Source organism: Coregonus lavaretus, assembly GCF_964263955.1.
Source record: "Coregonus lavaretus genome assembly, chromosome: 20".
NCBI lineage: Eukaryota > Metazoa > Chordata > Actinopteri > Salmoniformes > Salmonidae > Coregonus > Coregonus lavaretus.
The window spans coordinates 17,213,956-17,236,960 of NC_140007.1; the positions used below are offsets into that span (position 1 = coordinate 17,213,956).

General features: G+C 42.6%; 1 protein-coding gene across 1 annotated transcript in view; it reads right to left on the reverse strand.

The window, feature by feature from the left end:
* The window catches only part of LOC311147918 (kazrin-like), a 196,225-nt gene that overhangs the window by 64,672 nt on the left and 108,548 nt on the right, over window positions 1–23,005 (reverse strand). Inside the window, exon 2 of the mRNA XM_084184761.1 lies at window positions 21,734–21,841. Coding sequence (XP_084040887.1) covers window positions 21,734–21,841 — 108 coding nt within the window. The remainder of the gene's footprint in view (window positions 1–21,733; window positions 21,842–23,005) is intronic.

Genomic DNA, 23,005 nt, shown 5'->3' on the forward strand with positions numbered 1-23,005 from the left:
GGGAGAGTGGGGTAACCTGGGAAATTTCTTCATTCAGCATAACTCCGTCAAGGGAAATATAGTATTGTTTCTAACAAAGATATCTACATATATTTCAGGATGTTGTGTATCCCTGGAAATAATCAGAATTTATGTAAACATTACAGTTTTGAAAACATAGTTTGTCCCAAAAAAGTGGTCTCCTGGCACAAATTACCTCGGGTATGGAGTAAGTTGAGCCATGGGACAGGGTCAGTTAAGCCTCCTAGAAATGTTGGTACTGATTACCACTACCTTTTTATAACCATGTCTGTCTTTATTTCCCAAACACAATTCAACAAAATCGCTTTTATATATTTTAATCAGGGGTTGGAACAGGAATTACTTTCCAATCATTTCATTCTGAAAGAACCATTCTATTTTTCATTCCGTTCCACTGTTCCGACCAGCAAAATAAAGTTCTGAACTGGTTTGAACAAAAAAAAGTAATGGTTTACATCGTACCTTTCTAGGCCACTCAAGGACATTCAGAGACTTGTCCCGAAGCCACTCCTGCATTGTCTTGGCTGTGTGCTTAGGGTCATTGTCCTGTTGGAAGGTGAACCTTCACCCCAGTTTGAGGTCCTGAGCGCTCTGGAGCAGGTTTTCATCTAGGATCTCTCTGTACTTTGCTCCATTCAACCTTCCCTCGATCCTGACTAGTCTCCTAGTCCCTGCTGCTGAAAACACCCCCACAGCATGATGCTGCCACCACGCTTCACCTTAGGGATGGTGCCAGGTTTCCTTCAGACATGACGCTTGGCATTCAAGCCAAAGAGTTCAATCTTGGTTTCATCAGACCAGAGAATCTTGTTTCTCATGGTCTGAGAGTCATTTAGGTGCCTTTTGGCAAACTCCAAGTGGGCTGTCATGTGCCTTTTACTGAGGAGTGGCTTCCATCTGGCCACTCTAGCATAAAGACCTGATTGGTGGAGTGCTGCAGACATTTTTTGGTACCCCTTCCCCAGATCTGTGCCTTGACACAATCCTGTCTCGGAGCTCTACGGACAATTCCTTCGACATTTACATTTTACATTTACATTTTAGTCATTTAGCAGACGCGCTTATCCAGAGCGACTTACAGTTAGTGAGTACATACATTTTCATACTGGCCCCCCGTGGGAATCCAACCCACAACCCTGGCGTTGCAAGCGCCATGCTCTACCAACTGAGCTACACGGGGCCCTATGGATTGTTTTTTGGTCAACTGTGGAACCTTATATAGACAGGTGTGTGCCTTGCCAAAACATGTCCAATCAATTGAATTTACTACAGGTGGACTCAAATCAAGTTATAGAAACATCTCAAGGATTATCAATGGAAGCAGAATGCACCTGAGTTCAATTTCGAGTCTCATAGCAAAGGGTCTGAATACTTATGTAAATAAGGTATTTCAGTTTTTTATTTTTACTACATTTGCAAACATTTCTAAAAGCCTGTTTTCTCTTTGTCATTATGGGGTATTGTATGTAGATTGATGAGGAAAAATGTTTATTTAATCAATTTCAGAATAAGGCTGTAACGTAAAAAAATGTGAAAAAAGTCAAGTGGTCTGAATACTTTCCGAATGCACTGTATATAAGGTCCCACAGTTGACAGTGCATGTCAGAGCAGAAACTATACCATGAAGTCTAAGGAACAGTCCGTAGATCTCCCAGATAGAATTATGAGGCATATATCTGGGGAAGGGTATAAAACAATTTCTAGAGTGTTGAAAGTTTCCAAAAGCACAGTGGTCTCTATAATTGGGAATTTGAAGAAATATGGAACTACCCAGACTCTGCCTAGAGTTGGCTGTCCGACCAAACTGAGCAACCGGGCAAGAAGGACCTTGGTCAGGGAGGTGACCAAAAACCCAATGTCCACTCTGACAGAACTACAGAGTTCCTTGGCTGAGATGGGAGAGCCTGCCAGAAAGACAACACTCTACAGAACTTCACCAATCTGGGCTTTATGGGAGAGTGGCCAGACGGAAGCCACTCCTGAGAAAAGGGCACATGACAGCATGCTTGGAGTTTTTTTAAACATTTAGCTTGACATTAAATTACTTCACCAATCAGTGCGGATAGAACAGCTTGCTATGGAGTGAGCAAGCTATAGTTGTTTACATGCATTGGACAGACATTGTAGGGAGTGTGATACGACGGAAATTATGCGGGTGTGGAGAACGTGAGAGAGAGTGGAGGAGGAGGCTTGGCTTGAAGTGCTTTGCATCTTGTTATGACATGCATTATCTGAATTAGGCCCACAGAATTATACAGTCGCTTCCGAAAGTATTCACCCACATTGGCATTTTTCCTATTTTGTTACCTTACAATCTGGAATTAAAATAGATTTTTGGGGGGGTTGCATCATTTGATTTACACAACATGCCTACAAATTTGAAGATGCAAGATATTATTTATTGTGAAACAATCAAGAAATAAGACAAAAAAACTGAAAACTTGAACGTGCATAATTATTCATCCCCCCAAAGTCAAGACTTTGTAGAGCCACCTTTTGCAGCAATTACAGCTGCAAGTCTCTTGGGGTATGTCTCTATAAGCTTGGCGCATCTAGCCACTGGGATTTTTGCACATTCTTCAAGGCAAAACTGCTCCAGCTCCTTCAAGTTGGATGGGTTTAAGTCATACCACAGATTCTCAATTGGATTGAGGTCTGGGCTTTGACTAGGCCATTCTAACATTTACAGTTGAAGTCGGAAGTTTACATGCACCTTAGCCAAATACACTTAAACTCAGTTTTTCACAATTCCTGACATTTAATCCTAGTAAAAGTTCTTAGGTCAGTTAGGATCACCACTTTATTTTAAGAATGTGAAATGTCAGAATAATAGTAGAGAGAATTATTAATTTCAGCTTTTATTTCTTTCATCACATTCCCAGTGGGTCAGAAGTTTACATACAATCAATTAGTATTTGGTAGCATTGCCTTTAAATTGTTTAACTTGGGTCAAATGTTTCGGGTAGCCTTCCCACAATAAGTTGGGTATATTTTGGCCCATTCCTCCTGACAGAGATGGTGGAACTGAGTCAGGTTTGTAGGCCTCCTTGCTCGCACACACTTTTTCAGTTCTGCCCATATCATTTTCTTTAGGATTGAGGTCAGGGCTTTGTGATGGCCACTCCAATACCTTGACTTTGTTGTCCTTAAGTCATTTTGCCACAACTTTGGAAGTATGCTTGGGGTCATTGTCCATTTGGAAGCGAACAAGCTTTAACTTCCTGACTGATGTCTTGAGATGTTGCTTCAATATATCCACATAATTTTCCTTCCTCATGATGCCATCTATTTTGTGAAGCGCACCAGTCCCTCCTGCAGCAAAGCACCCTCACAGCATGATTCTGCAACCCCTGTGCTTCACGGTTGGGATGGTGTTCTTCGGCTTGCAAGCAACCCCCTTTTTCCTCCAAACATAACGATGTTCATTAAATCAAATCAAATCAAATTTTATTTGCCACATGCGCCAAAAACAACAGGTGTAGACATTACAGTGAAATGCTTACTTACAGCCCTTAACCAACAATGCATTTATTTTTTAATAAAAAAGTAAAATAAAACAACAACAAAAAAAAAGTGTTGAGAAAAAAAGAGCAGAAGTAAAATAAAATAACAGTAGGGAGGCTATATACAGGGGGGTACCGGTGCAGAGTCAATGTGCGGGGGCACCGGCTAGTTGAGGTAGTTCAGGTAATATGTACATGTGGGTAGAGTTAAAGTGACTATGCATAAATTATTAACAGAGTAGCAGCACCGTAAAAAGATGGGGTGGGGGTGGGGGGCAGTGCAAGTAGTCCGGGTAGCCATGATTAGCTATTCAGGGGTCTTATGGCTTGGGGGTAGAAGCTGTTGAGAAGCCTTTTGGACCTAGACTTGGCGCTCCGGTACCGCTTGCCGTGCGGTAGCAGAGAGAAGAGTCTATGACTAGGGTGGCTGGAGACTTTCACAATTTTGAGGGCCTTCTGAGACCCATTTGCGACCAAGCTTTAACTTCCTGACTGATGTCTTGAGATGTTGCTTCAATATATCCACAGTCCCTCCTGCAGCAAAGCACCCCCACAGCATGATGCTGCCACCCCGTGCTTCACGGTTGGGATGGTGTTTTTCTACTTGCAAGCAGCCCCCTTTTTCCTCCAAACATAACGATGGTCATTATGGCCAAACAGTTCTATTTTTGTTTCATCAGACAAGAGGACATTTCTCCAAAAAGTACAATCTTTGTCCCCATGTGCAGTTGCAAACCGTAGTCTGGCTTTTTTATGGCGGTTTTGGAGCAGTGGCTTCTTCCTTGCTGAGCGGCCTTTCAGGTTATGTCGATATAGGACTCGTTTTACTGTGGATATAGATACTTTTGTACCTGTTTCCTCCAGCATCTTCACAAGGTCCTTTGCTGTTGTTCTGTGATTGATTTGCACTTCTCGCACCAAAGTACGTTTATCTCTAGGAGACAGAACGCGTCTCCTTCCTGAGCGGTATGACGACTGCATGGTCCCATGGTGTTTATACTTGCGTACTATTGTTTGTACAGATGAACGTGGTACCTTCAGGCATTTGGAAATTGCTCCCAAGGATGAACCAGACTTGTGGAGGTCTACAATTTTTTTTCTGAGGTCTTGGCTGATTTCTTTTGATTTTCCCATGATGTCAAGCAAAGAGGCACTGAGTTTGAAGGTAGGCCTTGAAATACATCCACAGGTACACCTCCAATTGACTCAAGTTATGTCAATTAGCCTATCAGAAGCTTCCAAAGCCATGACATCATTTTCTGGGCACTCTTCCGTAAACCCCAGCTCTGTGGAGAGCAAGGCTTAAAGTGGACCTATGGACAGATACTCCAATCTCCGCTGTGGAGCTTTGCAGCTCCTTCAGGGTTATCTTTGGTGTCTTTGTTGCCTCCCTGATTAATGCCCTCCTTGCCTGGTCCGTGGGCTTTGGTGGGTGGCCCTCTCTTGGCAGGTTTGTTGTAGTGCCATATTCTTTCCATTTTTTAATAATGGATTTAATTATGCTCCGTGGGATGTTCAAAGTTTCTGATATTTTTTCATAACCCAACCCTGATCTGTACTTCTCCACAACTTTGTCCCTGACCTGTTTGGAGAGCTCCGTGGTTTTCATGGTTCCGCTTGCTTGGTGGTACCCCTTGCTTAATGGTGTTGCAGACTCTGGGACCTTTCAGGACAGGTGTATATACTGAGATCATTTGACACTTAGATTGCACTCAGGTGGACTTTAATTAACTAATTATGTGACTTCTGAAGGTAATTGGTTGCACCAGATCTTATTTAGGGGCTTCATAGCAAAGGGAGTGAATACATATGCACGCACCACCTTTCCGTTATTTATTTTTTATATAATGTTTTGAAACAAGTTAATTTTTTCATTTAACTTCACCAATTTGGACTATTTTGTGTATGTCCATTACATGAAATCCAAATAAAAATAATTTTAAATTACAGGTTGTAAAGCAACAAAATAGGAAAAACACCAAGGGGGATGAATACTTTTCAAGGCACTGTACCTACGGAGGAGCAGCTTCTATGACTGAACTTTGAAAAGTATTTGAACTTCCGAGAGTTAGCTTAACACTGGACCAAAGCTAGCTAGCTAACAAGTTTGTGTGTGCAGAGAGGCACCAGAATTAAAATGAAAACATATGTTACCTTTTTGTAGTTAATAAATCCATTGTGAAACATGATAACTATAGTATCTTTAACTAACATAGAAGAAGTTAATCCATTCTTCTCTAATTAAAAATCTCTCTCCCTAATTTCTGAATCACGTTTGTAACGTCAGTAGGCTACAGTAGCCTACGCTTCGGAGGGGGAAGGGCATGTAGCCTTACAGATGCACACACACTGGCAAAAATGTTCATCTGACAGGCAGACACTGGAATACGTTTCTGAGTGATAGCGTGAGGGCTTTGCATAGGCACTTTGTTGCGTTTTTTGTGGGACTTTTAAAAAATGGCCTTAACCTACGGTAATGTTATTAACCGGTTCTCTTGCTTTTAAAATAACGATTATGTTCCGGAACAGTATAGATCACTTTCGTTCCCGGTTCTTATCTGTTCCTGGAAAAAGTACATTATTGTACGGTTTTCGGTTCTGTTCCCTAAACCGGTTACAACCCCTGCTTTTATTAATTTTAAGCATTTTTTAACACAGGCCTAACACTTAACAAACACTTTGTACTTTTTTTTACACTTTTAACATAGGCCAGACCCTGTTGATACCTCATATCCCAGCAATAATGCCTTGCATTACACATGGGAAGAAAACACTTTGGACCTAACTTGCTTACCACTTTTTCCATGTGGTTTCTCCCTTCACAGACTCCATGAAATTACATTTTGTGTATGATTTCCTAGAAACAAAGGTGGCTCAACTTACCCCTTTGGCTCAACTTACCCCACTCTCCCCTACCTATTCATCATGTTAAGTTGCTAATACTATTAAGAGCATTGTGCACTATTATTGCTAATTGCACCACCATAGACAGAGAACAGACTGTGGTAGCTTCAATGTTATCTACAAGAGCTACATAGCATGCCAATAAGAGTATTAAGGTTCATCTGGATATTGAGGTTTATCTTAGCATGTTGCGCTAATAATGCTAATTCCACCACCATAGACAAAGAACAGGCTGTGGTAGCCTAAATGCTAGCTAAAAGAGCTACATAACAGGTCTGTAGCATATCCTACATTGAGGGTATTGAGGTTATCTTAGCATGTGACGTCAGTAGGAACACTTTCAGCTTTAGATCAGGCCCAGACACTCATGAAGATGGATTGCTAATCAAGTCTGCTGGGTATACTAATTAAAATGTATTTAGTTGGCATGTGCCTGCAATTTACACTGCATTAAAAGGGCATCAGAGTGTGCATCGGGGACAAGGGGAGAACAGTGAGCATTCTCTTCAGGAGGCACTGGGCTCAGCGCCTGTGATCAATGCCCAAGTGTGGCCGGATAAATAGACCATGTGGGTTAGCGCTAGCTACTGCTAACAACAGGAATATTTCATACACAATATTGTGGGGTTATGCTAGCTACTGCTAACATGCATTTTCATACTGTACAGGAAACTTGTGGGGTTATGCTAGCTACTCCTAACATTTCCATACACAACCTTGTGGGGTTACGCTAGCTACTGCTAACATTTCCATACACAACCTCGTGGGGTTGTGCCCAATACTGCTAACAACATGCATTTTCATACAACCTTGTGGGGTTATACTAGCTACCACAAGGGGATGTGGTGGCTCAAAACATAAAATAGACATATTGTCATACTGTAGTAGGCCAACACAATACATTTGACTGCTTACTTGTGTGCAAATGTGTGTGCAGCTGGTGTCTTTACCGTAATCTATGCACTCTGTATTCACTTTGAAGTGTCTCTAATTATGTCAGATACAGTTCTGATCTCAATGAGCACATCTAGACTAATAGAGGTCAGATATGAAATGAGCCTTTCTCCCCTCAGTATGTAAATATATGTACATTTCTACATTAATTTGAAAACGGTGGTGTGGTTTCTATACTGAAGGGTGCTCTCACACTGTTGAGGCACACTTGGGTGCAGTGACTGGGATGAAGAGAAGAATGATACAGCATTTCCCTGTAAGGTCAGGCTACGCACCACTTGCACGCAGGCACACACACAATCTTTTGTAGGCCTAGACGTGATGAGCTGAGAGCACAATCCCTTAAATGAAAATCAATGCAAGCAGCCAATCTGTTTCACTGCAAAGTCTGTTTACACAATGCCTTACAGGACAGTAGCACTGCCAAGAAGATATCAACTGAATCTCAATGTGTGACTGCGAGCATGTGACTGTAAGCATTTGTATGTAAGTAACCTATGTACAGTATATACAGTGCATTCGGGAAGTATTCAGACCCCTTGACTTTTTACATTTTAGTCATTTAGCAGACGCTCTTATCCAGAGCGACTTACAGAAGTGAGCGCATACATTTTTAATACTAGTCGCCCGTGGGAATCGAACCCACAACCCTGGCGTTGCAACCGCCATGCTCTACCAACTGAGCTACACGGGACTCGACACAATCCTGTCTTAGCTCTACGGACAATTCCTTCGACCTCAGCCTTATTCTAAAATGGATTTTAAAAAAATCCTCATCAATCTACACACAATACCCCATAATGACAAAGTGAAAACAGTTTTTTGAATTTTTTGCAAATGTATTAAAAATAAAAACCTGATATATCTTATTTACATAAGTACTCAGACCCTTTGCTATGAGACTCGAAATTGAGCTCAGGTTCATCCTGTTTCCATTGATCATCCTTGAGTTGTTTCTACAACTTGATTGGAGTCCACCTGTGATAAATTCAATTGATTGGACATAATTTGGAAAGGCACACACCTGTCTATATAAGGTCCCACAGTTGAAAGTGCATGTCAGAGCAAAAACCAAGCCATGAGGTCGAAGGAATTGTCCGTAGAGCTCCGAGACAGGATTGTGTCGAGGCACAGATCTGGGGAAGGGTACCAAAAAATATCTGCAGCATTGAAGGTCCCCAAGAACACAGTGGCCTCCATCATTCTTAAATGGAAGAAGTTTGGAACCACCAAGACTCTTCCTAGAGCTGGCTGCCCGGCCAATCTGAGCAATCGGGGGAGAAGGGCCTTGGTCAGGGAGGTGACCAAGAACCCAATGGTCACTCTGACAGAGCTCCAGAGTTCCTCTGTGGAGATGGGAGAACCTTCCAGAAGGACAACCATCTCTGCAGCATTCCACCAATCAGGCCTTTATGGTAGAGTGACCAGACAGAAGCCACTCCTCAGTAAAAGGCACATGACGGCCTCTTGGAGTTAGCCAAAAAGCACCTGAAGGACTCGCAGACCATGAGAAACAAGATTCTCTGCTCTGATGAAACCAAGATTGAACTCTTTGGCCTGAATGCCAAGAGTCATGTCTGGAGGAAACCTGGCACCATCCCTACGGTGAAGCATGGTGGTGGCAGCATCCTGCTGTGGGGATGTTTTTCAGCGGCAGGGACTGGGAGACTAGTCAATATCGAGGGAAAGATGAACGGAGCAAAGTACAGAGAGGTCCTTGATGAAAACCTGCTCCAGATCGCTCAGGACCTCAGACTGGGGCGAAGGTTCACCTTCCAACAGGACAACGACCCTAAGCATACAGCTAAAACAACGCAGTAAATGTGATATTGTAAATGTGATATTTCAGTTGTTATTTTTAATACATTTGCTAAAATTTAAGAAAATCTGTTTTTGCTTTGTCATTATGGGTTATTGTGTGTAGATTGATGAGGGGAAACAAATATTTAATATATTTTTGAACAAGGCTTTAACGTAACAAAATGTGGAAAAAGTCAAGGGGTCTGAATACTTTCCGAAAGCACTGTATTTATATGTTCCGGACTCTGACATTGCTCGTTCTAATATTTATATATTTCTTAATTCTTTCTTTTTATTTTAGAGATTTGCGTGTATTATTTTGTATTTTTAGGTATTACTGCACTGTTGGCGCTAGGAACATAAGTATTTCACTACACCCGCAATAGCATCTGCCAAATATGTGTACGCGGACAATACAATTTAATTTAATTTGTATGTGCTCTGCTGTGTGTGTGTTGATCACGGCAGCTCTCAAACCTGTGGCCGGAAAACAATGTGGTGGTCATCTCTTTAAAGCTTGTCTACCTAGGGCCTCCTGAGTGGCACAGCGGTCTAAGGCACTTCATCGCAGTGCTTGAGGTGTCACTACGGACCCGGGTTTGATCCCAGGCTGTGACCGGGAGACCCATGAAGCGCTGCACAATTGGGTCGTCCCGGTTGGGGGAGGGTTTGGCGGGCCGGGATTTCCTTGTCCCATCGCGCTCTAGCGACTCCTTGTGGCAGGCCGGGTGCCTGCAAGCTGACTTCGGTCGCCAGCTGGACGGTGTTTCCTCCGACACATTGGTGCGACTGGCTTCCGGGTTAAGCGAACAGTGTGTCAAGAAGCAGGGTTGTTTTCGGAGGACGCATTGCTCTTCGTCTCTCCCGAGTCCGTAGGGGAGTTGCAGCGATGGGACAAGACTGTAACTACCAACTGGATATCACGAAATTGGTAATAATAATAAATAAAGCTTTCCTACCTGTCGCCTGCACCGGCTAAATGACACTACTGTCCCCGAGGATGCTTGTCAACACTTACAATGCACCTGTCAATGGCAACCCCCGCTCATACATCAAATCCCTTTCTACCCACTGTACCGTTTCTCCAACCTGGCAACCAGACCTGCCAAGCCAACCAAACATCTTTGAGATAAACACAGGCCTGTTTTCCTTGGTCATTTGCTCTGGGGGTAAATCCAGCCTGTTGTAAAGTAGGTGTCTCTCACAAACCTGGCAACCCTACACAGTGGAATAATAGTCCAAAGTCCATCAGGCAGCATGTCCATGTGAAAACTGCTGTACTGACTGGAAATGTTACTATAGAAATAGAAAAAAAAACATTGATCTTCATTCTGCCTGAAAGTTGCAACTGCTAATGTAGAAGCACCATTGAATCTTAATATTGAATCTTGAATCTTAATATTGAATCTTGTTACAGGTTAGCAACAATCTACTGAGCATTCCAAAACATCCCTCCAAGATGGCTTTTTTTTTGTAGCATGTTAATAATCACTACCTCATAAGAAAGGGGCATGCATTTGGCTCCATTGCCTGCTGACCCGTGTCATTTTAAATGGACAGGCAATAGACGGGTCGGTTGTTTAGCAAAAAAAACGAAATGTGCGCAACTATGGGGCAAAACAGATGGGTTGGCTTAGATTGTTGACAACATGTAAACTATATTTCGTCTCCAATGTTTATTGAAATCATAAATACATTTGCACAATGAGCACTTGTTGTCTCTCAAATAAATTGTTACAGTTGTTGGTTAGCTAGATAGCTAATTTTTGCCATATTAGCATAGACGTGACATCAGTCAAAACACCTCAAAAAAGACATGGTATCAAGAACAAGATAAAACTAGCTGTAACGAGCCACCTACGATTCCCCACATGGCAGCTTCTTGTCATTGTTGCTAGCTATCTTGCCATCCAGAATCACAACAGACCGCCTTCTGCCTCATTGAAGGACGTGCATCGTTTTCATGCCGTTGCCACCTAACCCATCTATAACAAACATGTCAAAGAATACTTCATCATTATTAGGGTCAGCCAGGGCTAACTGCAAGGGGTGAAGAGGAATGCACAGGTCCCAGACCTGTTGTAACCTCACAGTTGGTGAATTCTAGACACTCTGACAAATAACTGGTGAAGGTGGTGTTGGGGTAACATCTGAATGTGAAAAATAATACTAGGATAATAGGAAGTGGTCAGATGACGCAGATGCTAAGCTACAGGACTGTTTTGCTAGCACAGACTGGAATATGTTCCGGGATTCTTCCGATAGCATTGAGGAGTACACCACATCAGTCACTGGCTTCATCAATAAGTGCATCGATGACGTCATCCCCACAGTGACCGTATGTACATACCCCAACCAGAAGCCATGGATTACAGGCAACATCCGCACTAAGCTAAAGGGTAGACCTGCCGCTTTCAAGGAGCGGGACTCTAACCCAGACGCTTATAAGAAATCGAAAACTATTACAGACTACAAAGGGAAGCACATCCGCGAGCTGCTCAGTGACACAAGCCTACCAGATGAGCTAAATCACTTCTATGCTCGCTTCGAGGCAAGCAACACTGAAGCATGCATGATAGCATCATCTGTTCTGAATGACTATGTGATCACGCTCTCCGTAGCCGATGTGAGTAAGACTTTTAAGCAGGTCAACTTTCACAAGGCCGGACGGATTACCAGGACGTGTACTCCGAGCATGTGCTGACCAACTGGCAAGCGTCTTCACTGACATTTTCAACATGTCCCTGATTGAGTCTGTAATACCAACATGTTTCAAGCAGACCACCATAGTCCCTGTGCGCACGAACACTAAGATCACCTGCCTAAATGACTACCGACCTGTAGCACTCACGTCTGTAGCCATGAAGTGCTTTGAAAGGCTGGTCATGGCTCACATCAACACCATAATCCCAGAAACCCTAGACCCACTCCAATTTGCATACTGCCCCAACAGATCCACAGATGATGCAATCTCTATTGCACTCCACACTGCCCTTTCCCACCTGGACAAGAGGAACACCTACATGAGAATGCTATTCATTGACTACAGCTCAGCGTTCAACCCCATAGTGCCCTCAAAGCGCATCACTAAGCTAAGGACCCTGGGACTAAACACCTCCCACTGCAATTGGATCCTGGACTTCCTGATGGGCTGCCCCCAGGTGGTAAGGGTAGATAATAACACATCTGCCACGCTGATCCTCAACACGGGGGCCCCTCAGGGGTGCATGCTCAGTCCCCTCCTGTACTCCCTGATCACCCATGACTGCATGGCCAGGCACGACACCAACACCATCAGTTTGCCGACGACACAACAGTGGTAGGCTTGATCACCAACAACGATCAGACAGCCTATAGGAAGGAGGTCAGAGACCTGGCCGTGTGGTGCCAGAATAACAACCTCTCCCTCAACGTGATCAAGACAAAGGAGATGATTGTGGACTACAGGAAAAAAAGAGGACTGAGCACTCCCCATTCTCATCGACAGGCTGTAATGGAACAGGTTGAGAGCTTCAACTTCCTTGGTGTCCACATCACCAACAAACTATCATGGTCCAAACATACCAAGACAGTCGTGAGGAGGGCACAACATAGTCTATTCCCCCTCAGGAGACTGAAAAGATTTGGCTGATCCTCAAATAGTTCTACAGCTGCACCATCGAGAGCATTCTGACTGGTTGCATCACCGCCTGGTATGGCAACTGCTCGGCCTCCGACCGCAAGGCACTACAGTGGGTAGTGCGTACGGCCCAGTACAGCACTGGGGCCAAGCTTCCTGCCATCCAGGACCTCTATACCAGGCGGTGTCAGAGGAAGGCCCTAACAATTGTCAAAGACTCCAGCCACCCTAGTCATAGACTGTTCTCTCTGCTACTGCATGGCAAGTTATACTGGAGCGCCAAGTCTAGGTCCAAAAGGCTTCTTAACAGCTTCTACCCTCAAGCCATAAAACTCCTGAACAGCTAATCATGGCTACCCTATTTTACACTGCTGCTACTCTGTTTATTATTTATGCATAGTCACTTTAACTCTACCCACATGTACATATTACCTCAATTACCTCGACTAACCGGTGCCCCCACACATTGACTCTGTACCGGTACCCCCTGTATATAGCCTCCCTACTGTTATTTTATTTTACTGCTGCTCTTTAATTATTTTCTATTTTCTATTTTTTACTTAACTATTTTTTTTCTTATTTTCTTAAAAACTGCATTGTTGGTTAAGGGCTTGTAAGTTAGCATTTCACTGTAATGTCTACACCTGTTGTATTCGGCGCATGTGGCAAATACAATTTGATTTGATTTGATTTTTATATTTGTGTCTGTGTCTTGTGAGCAGACAGGAGTAAAACAAAAATGTCATTGTTGAGCCATATCAGTTATGCCTGGCTTTCTTTCTCTCCGGTCTCTCTCACTCTCTTCTTCTCTCTGTCTCCTTATCATCTCCTATATTCCTTACCTCCACCCTCCCTCTCCTTCCTCCTTATCATCTCCTCCTTAGCCCATGCCGTTCTCTCTCTCTCTCCCTCACTCTCTCCATCCTTTTCTCTCTATCTCATATGCTTTATCCTTTTCTTTCTCTCTCACTCTCTATATCCTTCTTTCTTTCTTTCTGTCCTTCATTCTATCTATATCCAGCTCGCTCTCCATCTCTTTCTTTCTCTCGCCCTAGTCCAGCCATCCGCCTCATCGCAGCTGCCACTCAGCCAAGCTGCCAGACTGCCAGCCGCAAATCCAGCCCCTGCACCCCCGCCATCCCCCCTGCCGTCACCACACGTCACCCAAGATTAGCTGCCAAGGGCCATTTTAACAGCCACTTGAAGTGCAGGGAAGAAAGGAAGAAGAGAGTTATTAAGAGTAGAATTGGCCTGTCTGTCTGTAGCGTATGGGAACAGAGTGTTGCACAAAAGAGGGAGGGGGAGAGGTAGAGTAAGGTCAGAGCCACTGACTGGACCGGGTGGCCATGTCGCACACAGACAAACTGACAGAGAACTTAGAACTGACAAACGGATGGATGGGCAGGTGAATGGACGGACAGACAAATGGACAGATAAACAGATGTTGTGATGCATGCGCACTCACAAACACACACCACATAGTGCTCAAGGTCAGAGTTCACGGCCTCCAATGGAGAGTAATACCTCAACCTTGTCTTGACCAGACAGGGAGGATGACTTCTTACACCAGGGTTCACCTTTAACCATTGACTATAGTGTTCCAGTCTCATGGGGTTCTAATAGCATCTAATGCCATGTAACGCCTGGTGTCTATTTACGATCGGCTGATGAGACAGAGGCCGATGCATTGTGACTGTACACTTTTCACTGGATATTAATGCTGAGTTTAAATCACACTGGAGGCAGATATTACTGCCACAAGGCAATTAAAATGCCATTCCCCCACTGACTGGCTATATGAGAGGACTGGGGAGGGGCAGACTATGGGGCACATGTCACCATGTCAAAAATGCTAGCACTCAGCAAAGTCTCTCTCTCTCTCTCTCCATCTCTCTCTCTCTCTCTGTATGTACAGTATATGTATAGCACTTTGGCAGGTACCGTATTCTGAGCTATCCTTCCCCTCCCCTCTTTCCCCACTTTCTCTCTATCTCTCCCCTTTCTTTCGCTCAGAATCCTCCACTACCTCTTACTTTCTACCTTACCATTACAGCATGCAGATAGCATACAAGGCATTCCATAGAACTCACACACTTAATGTGCAGATGCAGCACCTGTCTTCAACGCTGCCAGTTTAAGGCTCTCCTCCTCTCTCTAAGGAGAAACCGAAGGTGAGACGGGGAGAGGAAGAGAAGGAGAGAGAGACATTGGAGGGGGGAGAGAGAGGAAGAGAAGGATAGAGACAGTGGAGGGGGGAGAGAGAGGAAGAGAAGGAGAGCGTGAGGGAGAGAGAGGAAGAGGAGAGAGCGAAGGAGAGAGAGTGTGAGAGAGAGAAAGAGGACGAGAGAGAGAGAGGGTCAGTGCGTGTCCGTGATGAATTTGCTGATACCACAGCACCTTGTTCCCATTCCGAGGAAACTTACAGTGATATACGATGCCTTTGCCACTGTGTATGTGTGCTTGTATGTGTGTGTGTTTCCCTGAGATTGCACATTTACAACACCCCGGACCCAAAACTAATACAGCAGCTGGGTCATGCTGCTGCTGCTCCTGCAGAGGCGTGTGTGTTCCTGCGTGTGTTCTTTCATATGTATTTATGTGTACATTCTTATGAGTGTGTGCACTAGTGGCCAGCTTGACATGGCCTATGCTCTACAAGGAGGTAGGCCTATGCACTACACTACAATAAATCACATCAATAACACATGCTCTCTGTAGAAAATGAGAGGTACAGTACAGTATATAGGTGCCCCAAAGCACTGACCCAAGGTCAGTTTTACTCATTACCTCATAAAACATGCAATTTGGACTCTGGTGTGGTACACTCATTCTAGATCCCCTCAGAGTACAGTATATGCAACCTTGCACTGACAATAATACACTAGCAGTGAGCTGAACATGACCAATGGGGCTTGGGGAAGCCTTAAAGTAACTGTCCAGTGAAAATCTAATTTTTGAAAGCTCATATTATGTTTGCTCATACCCAATTAATGTTGTTGGCTCGTCCTTTTCTTGTAGTGGTGGCCAAAGCACACATTAGAGAAAAAACACTAAGCAAAACCCCATCTCAAACTTGTTTTTTAAACAAGCCATTTTAAAAAATGCTTGAAATTTGCTTGGATAATGACATCACCCACTTTGGTCCAGCAGCTTTTTCCTTAATTTTTTTTTTTATCCGGTGGGTAGAAGGATCCTTCTCGATAGGGAACACACTGGCTCAGGGGTATACTACAAAAGCAGAATCAATGAGTTAGCCAGCTAACTTTGTTAAGCACCCAGAAATAACTATTGATTTTATGTTTCATAAAAAAAGCTAAACTTAGATAGCTATGTCTTTTCGTTTGTTAAATCAATTAGACCATGCCCATTTCAAGCTTATCTTTCTACAACAAATACAAATTTATCAGAAATGTAGGCAAGTTAGCTGGCTAACTCCTTGATTCTGTTTTGTAGTACACCCCTCAGGAGTGCACATTCACTGCACACAAGCAAGCTAGCTAGCAAGCCAAGCAATCCACAGCTGGTGATAGCAAAAAGGACAAAGCCTATGCAACAACTATCTTGCCAGAAGTGGAGGCTCCTCAGAGGAGGAAGGGGGGGGGAACATCCTCCTCAGTGAATTTCAGAAAAATTTAAATTGTGAAACATTAACAAAGTTATACTTTTTAGATAAAACTATACTAAATATATTCACGTCACCAAATAATGGATTAAAAAACACTGTTTTGCAATGAAGGTCTACAGTAGCCTCAACAGCACTCTGTAGGGTAGCACCATGGTGTAGCCAGAGGACAGCTAGTTTCCGTCCTCTGGGTACAAAACCTAGCAGGCTTGTGGTTCTCACCCCCTTCTATAGACTTACACAGTAATTATGACAACTTCCAGAGGACGTCCTCCAACCTATCACAGCTCTTGCAGTATGAACTGACATGTTGTCTACCCAATCAAAGGATCAGAGAATGCATATAGTACTGAAAGCATAAGACACAGCTACAGTACCTTGCAAAAGTTTCCTATTTTGTTGCATTACAATCTGTAATTTAAATGGATTTCTATTTGGATTTCATGTAATGGATATACACAAAATAGTCCAAATTGGTGAAGTGAAATTAAAAAAATAACTTGTTTCAAAAAAATTCTAAAAAATAAATAACAGAAAAGTGGTGTATGCATATGTATTCACCCCCTTTGCTATGAAGCCCCTAAATAAGATCTGGTGCAACCAATTACCTTCAGACGTCACATAATTAGTTAAATAAAGTCTACCTGTGTGCAATCTAAGTGTCACATGATCTGTCACATGATCTCAGTAAATATACACCTGTTCTGAAAGGCCCCAGAGTCTGCAACACCACTAAGCAAGGGGCACCACCAAGCAAGCGGCACCATGAAGACCAAGGAGCTCTCCAAACAGGTCAGGGACAAAGTTGTAGAGAAGTACAGATCAGGGTTGGGTTATAAAGAAATATCAGAAACTTAGAACATTCCACGAAGCACCATTAAATCCATTATTAAAAAATGGAAAGAATATGGCACTACAACAAACCTGCCAAGAGAGGGCCTCCCACCAAAACTCACAGACCAGGCAAGGAGGGCATTAATCAGAGAGACAACAAAGAGACCAAACATATGGAAGAAGGTACTCTGGTCAGATGAGACTCAAATGTATCTTTTTGGCCATCAAGGAAAACACTATGTCTGGCGCAAACCCAACACCTCTCATCACCCCGAGAACACCATCCCCACAGTGAAGCATGGTGGTGGCAGCATCATGCTGTGGAGATGTTTTTCATCGGCAGGGACTAGGAAACTGGTCAGAATTGAAGGAATGATGGACGGCGCTAAATACAGGGAAATTCTTGAGGGAAACCTGTTTCAGTCTTTCAGAGATTTGAGACTGGGATGGAGGTTCACATTCCAGCAGGACAATGACCCTAAGCATACTGCTAAAGCAATACTTGAGTGGTTTAAGGGGAAACATTTAAATGTCCTGGAATGGCCTAGTCAAAGCCCAGACCTCAATCCAATTGAAAATCTTTAGTATGACTTAAAGATTGCTGTACACCAGCGGAACCCATCCAACTTGAAGGAGCTGGAGCAGTTTTGCCTTGAAGAATGGGCAAAAATCCCAGTGACTAGATGTGCCAAGCTTATAGAGACATACCCCAAGAGACTTGCAGCTGTAATATATGCAAAAGGTGCCTCTAGAAAGTATTGACTTTGGAGGGGGGTGAATAGTTATGCACGCTCAAGTTTTCTGTTTTTTTGTCTTATTTCTTGTTTGTTTCAATATAAAAAATATTCTGCATCTTCAAAGTGGTAGGCATGTTGTGTAAATGAAATGATACAAACCCCCCAAAAATCAATTTTAATTCCAGGTTGTTAGGCAACAAAATAGGAAAAATGCCAAGGGGGGTGAATACTTTCGCAAGCCACTGTAGCTAGCACTGCAGTGCATAAAAGTAGTTGACTCAAAGAGAGAGAAAGATAATAGTTGAACAGTTTTGAACAGATTAATTTCACTTTCACTTACTTAGCTAGCGAATGCAACTAGCCAGTCTAGTCTACTCAGCATCCCTCTCTGTTTGAGCCGGGTGTTTATGTTAGCTAGCTGTCTATGGCTATCCAACCCTGGAACTCTTCCAAGCCAAGGTAAGCTTTTGGTTTTATTAATTTATTGCCACCGGGGCCTGCCGCTGTAACTGCTAAACTGCTTGTTGCTGACTGTACACTTTACTGCATGATTGTAGCAGGTTTACTAACGTGTTAGTTCTAGTAGCTATGTTGAATATGACGTTAATATGGTGACAACGATGTAGGCTGTGTGTAGCAGTTATGATATGAAGGTTTGGCTTGGAAAGGTTTTTTCGCCTGGTCACAGACAGCTGATGTGTTGTGCACTGAAGTCCACAAGCGAAGGGAAAAGTTGAGAGGAGGAGAGCGCAGAGATGTGAGAAGGAATTATACAACGATCAAAGGGTTCATGCTGTTTGTATGTGGCTGCTATGAAAGTGAACTGTGTTTGCGTGTGATCAGGGGTGTATTCATTCCGTCGATTCTGTTGAAAAACGTTTCTTAAACGGAAGCAAACAGAACGAAACGGTGATAAACATACTTGAATTTTTCCAATGGAAACTGTAGTTTGCAACTGTTGGACTAATGATTACACCCTAGATCAGCTAGATGCAGGCAAGAGTGTGCAAGGCGGTATTGAATGTATCAATGTCTCTCACCTTGATTACTCACATTTCTCTTGACCTGTGCACCTACGTTGTAAACTTTCATTCACAGGTTGTAGCAACCTCATGATGGGTATAGGGAAAATTCAAGTATCATGTACTAGCCCAAATCTATCGATGTTACTTTAAGCTGGGTGAATGGAATATGAATGACAGTCATCCAGTATGCTGTAATAGAAATAAGGCCATGCTCGTAAAAAAATATTCATCCTCCCTCATCTTAAACGGCACCGACCGCCACTGCTTGCCAGTTACTTCTATTTCAAATTATGTGTTTGTAAGAGTTGACATGCTGGCTGTTTAGAAGCAGTTAGCTAACGATAGCTATAGCGGCTGACTTAGCTAGCTGGCTAGCCGACAATTACGCAAGTCAAAGCAGATCCTCCACACAACAACAATCTCGCCATTCCCTTCTATTTTAAATCCTGTGGTTTGTAGCAAAAAGTTTTATGTCAAGAGGAAATCTAGTAAGTGTCACGATCGTCATGAAAAGTGGACCAAGGCGCAGCGTGATACGAGTACATACTTTAGTAGTACTTTTACAATACAACAAAAACAACAAAACGAAACGTGAAGTCCTCGGTTATGAACACAAACCAACACGGAACAAGATCCCACGAATCACAAGTGCACAAAAGGCTGCCTAAGTATGGTTCCCAATCAGAGACAACAAGCAACAGCTGATTCTCGTTGCCTCTGATTGAGAACCACCCCGGCCAACATAGAAACACATAACCTAGAACAGAATAGAAAACGAAACATAGACACTACACAAAGAAACGAACACCCTGGCTCAACATACAAGAGTCCCCAGAGCCAGGGCGTGACAGTAAGCTGTTGTTGACTGATATGGGTAGCAGCAGTAGCTAGCTAGCTAGCTTCACGACTAGCTAGCTAGATAGGTAGATAACAACAAAAATATTAGGAATATAGTGACAAAGCAAAGGACAGAAATGAGTCACACTTGTGAAATAATCAGTCTGCATTTATTGTTGTTATAGTAAAGTTCCAAAGTAGTTCCATCGGGAGTTTCCAAATCCAGCTATACTATTTGACTTGGGAGGTAATTTGAGTGTACGTGTGTCACATTGGCTGAGCTCTAAGAGCTGTCAAATCACGGCCAAAACACTTGTTTCCTAACAGTCCAAGCAGGGGCACAGAAAAAAGCTGCTTTTTAACATCCTTAATTATCCTTTTTAATTCATATTGAAATTAATTTTATAAAAAATGTCATAAAGTCTGGAACACTGGACAGATACAGTGCCTTCAGAAAGTATTCACACCGCTCAACTTTTCTAACATTCGTAAAAAATTAATGAAAAATAAAACACTAATATATCTTGATTAGATAAGTATTCAACCCCCTGAGTCAATACGTTGGAATCACCTTTGGCAGCGATTACAGCTGTGAGTCTTTCTGAGTAAGTCTCTAAGAGCTTGCCACACCTGGACTGTGCAACATTTGCCCATTATCCTTTTCAAAATTCAAAATTCTTCTAGCTCTGTCAAATTTGTTGTTGATCATTGCTAGACAACCATTTTCAGGTCTTGCCATAGATTTTAAAGCAGATTTAAGTCAAAACTATAACTCGGCCACTGAGGAACATTCACTGTCTTTTTGGTAAGCAACTCCAGTGTAGATTTGGCCTTGTGTTTTAGGTTATTGAGCTGCTGAAAGGTGAATTAATCTCCCAGTTTATGGTGGAAAGCTGAATGAACCAGGTTTTCCTCTAGGATTTTCCCTGTGCTTAGCTTCATTCCGTTTGTTTTTTATCCATAACGATTACAAGTATACCCATAACATGATGCAGCCACCACTAAGCTTGAAAATATGGATAGTGGTACTGTGAGTAATCTGTTGTATTGGATTTGTCCCAAACATAACATAAAGTGAATTGCTTTGCCACATTCTTTGCAGTATTACTTTAGTGCCTATTCTGTACAAGCTTACTTCTTTTCACTCTGTCAATTAGGTTAGTATTGTGGAATAACTACAATGTTGTTGATCCATCCTCAGTTTTTTCTTACCACTGTGGAACTGTTTTAAAGTAAGCATTGGTCTCATAGTGAAACCACTGGACGGTTTCCTTCCTCGCCGGCAACTGAGTTAGGAAGGACACTTGTGCCTTTGTAGTGACTGGGTGTATTGATACACCATTCAAAGTGTAATTAATAACTTCACCATGCTCAAAGGGGATAGTCAATGTCTGCTTTTATTTATTTGCATTATCTATCTAGCAATAGGAGCCCTTCTTTGCAAGGCATTTGATAGCCTTCCTGGTCTATCGTGGTTTAATCTGTGTTTGAAATTCACTGCTCGACTGAGGGACCTTACAGATAATTGTATGTGTGGGGAACAGAGATGAATTACTAATTCAAAAATCATGTTGAACACTATTATTTCACGTCCACGCAACTTATTATGTGACTTGTTAAGCAAATGTTTACTCCTGAACTTATTTAGGCTTCTCATAACAAAGGGGTTGAATACTTATTGACTCAAGACATTTCAGCATTTCATTTTTAATTGGTTTGTAAAAATTAATGTGGAAATATGATGAGAGTTGCAGACTATCATATTCCCATGTGTTACTTGATAGAATGAACCAGTGCTTTGGCAGTCAGTATCTATGCCAGGGTTACCAGTTTATAATGCAGAACCATCTGTAGGGAGAGCGTAGGTATTGGCTTACCTTTGTCCAGAGAGGAGTCTGTGGTGCTGAACTCCATTAGGCTCTTGATGTCACTCTTGTAGCAGAGATCGGTCGCTGGCTGCTTCTGCCTCTGGTGTACAGAGGGATCTGTAGGAGAAGATAGGCAATTGGTTTAGAACACACTTGGGTTCTGGTAGGATGGGTGACTGTGTGTGTATTGTGTGTGTGTGTGTGTGTGTTTTGAGTGTGTGTTTTGAGTGTGTGTGTGTGTGTGTGTCTACATGCGAGGGGGGGAATATTCCTCGTGTTATTATATTTTTATATTATTTATCTCTGCATTGTTGGGAAAGGCTCATAAGTAAGCATTTAACTGTTAGTCTACACCTGCTGTTTATGAAACGTGACAAATAACATTTGATTTGATTTGATAACAATAGCGGTAGATAGATCAATGGCATTAACACTTTTACCCACAAGAGTTATGTGTTGGTTTGCTTTAATGACTTCAACAGATAAGGATTTTCAAGAAGGAAGGATGAAGAGAGTGTGTGTACATGGGTACAGAAAGTGTGAGGGAGGAAATGAGAATTGGTTCAAGAAATACAGTGCCTGTGTTATAGGAAGGAAGTGATGAATGCAACCACACTATACACTCCTCATCACGAGCGATTCCTCTCAAGGCAAATGTAATGACCAATAACTCTCCCTCCTCTCAAACCAACATGCATGTACTGTATTTATACTCATAGGCTACTAAGTAGTGTTAGCCACAGTGCTGCAGCAATATTCATCAGTATTACTGTCAGAGTACTTCTAAAGACTTATATCCACTGGTGAGACATAAGTACATTAGCATTTTATAACCAGAATAGCACATTTGACTTGTTAGTCATACATACAGTATAATATGTACAGTTGAGGTCGGAAGTTTACATACACCTTAGCCAAATACATTTAAACTCAGTTTTTCACAATTCCTGACATTTAATCCTAGTAAGAATTCCCAGTCTTAGTTCAGTTAGGATCACCACTTTATTTTAAGAATGTGAAATGTCAGAATAATAGTAGAGAGAACGATTTATTTCAGCTTTTATTTCTTTCATCACATTCCCAGTGGGTCAGAAGTTTACATACACTCAATTAGTAATTGGTAGCATTGCCATTAAATTGTTTAACTTGGGTCAAACGTTTCAGGTATCTTTCCACAAGCTTCCCACAATAAGTTGGGTGAATTTTGGCCCATTCCTCCTGACAGAGCTGGTGTAACTGAGTCAGGTTTGTAGGCCTCCTTGCTCGCACACACTTTTTCAG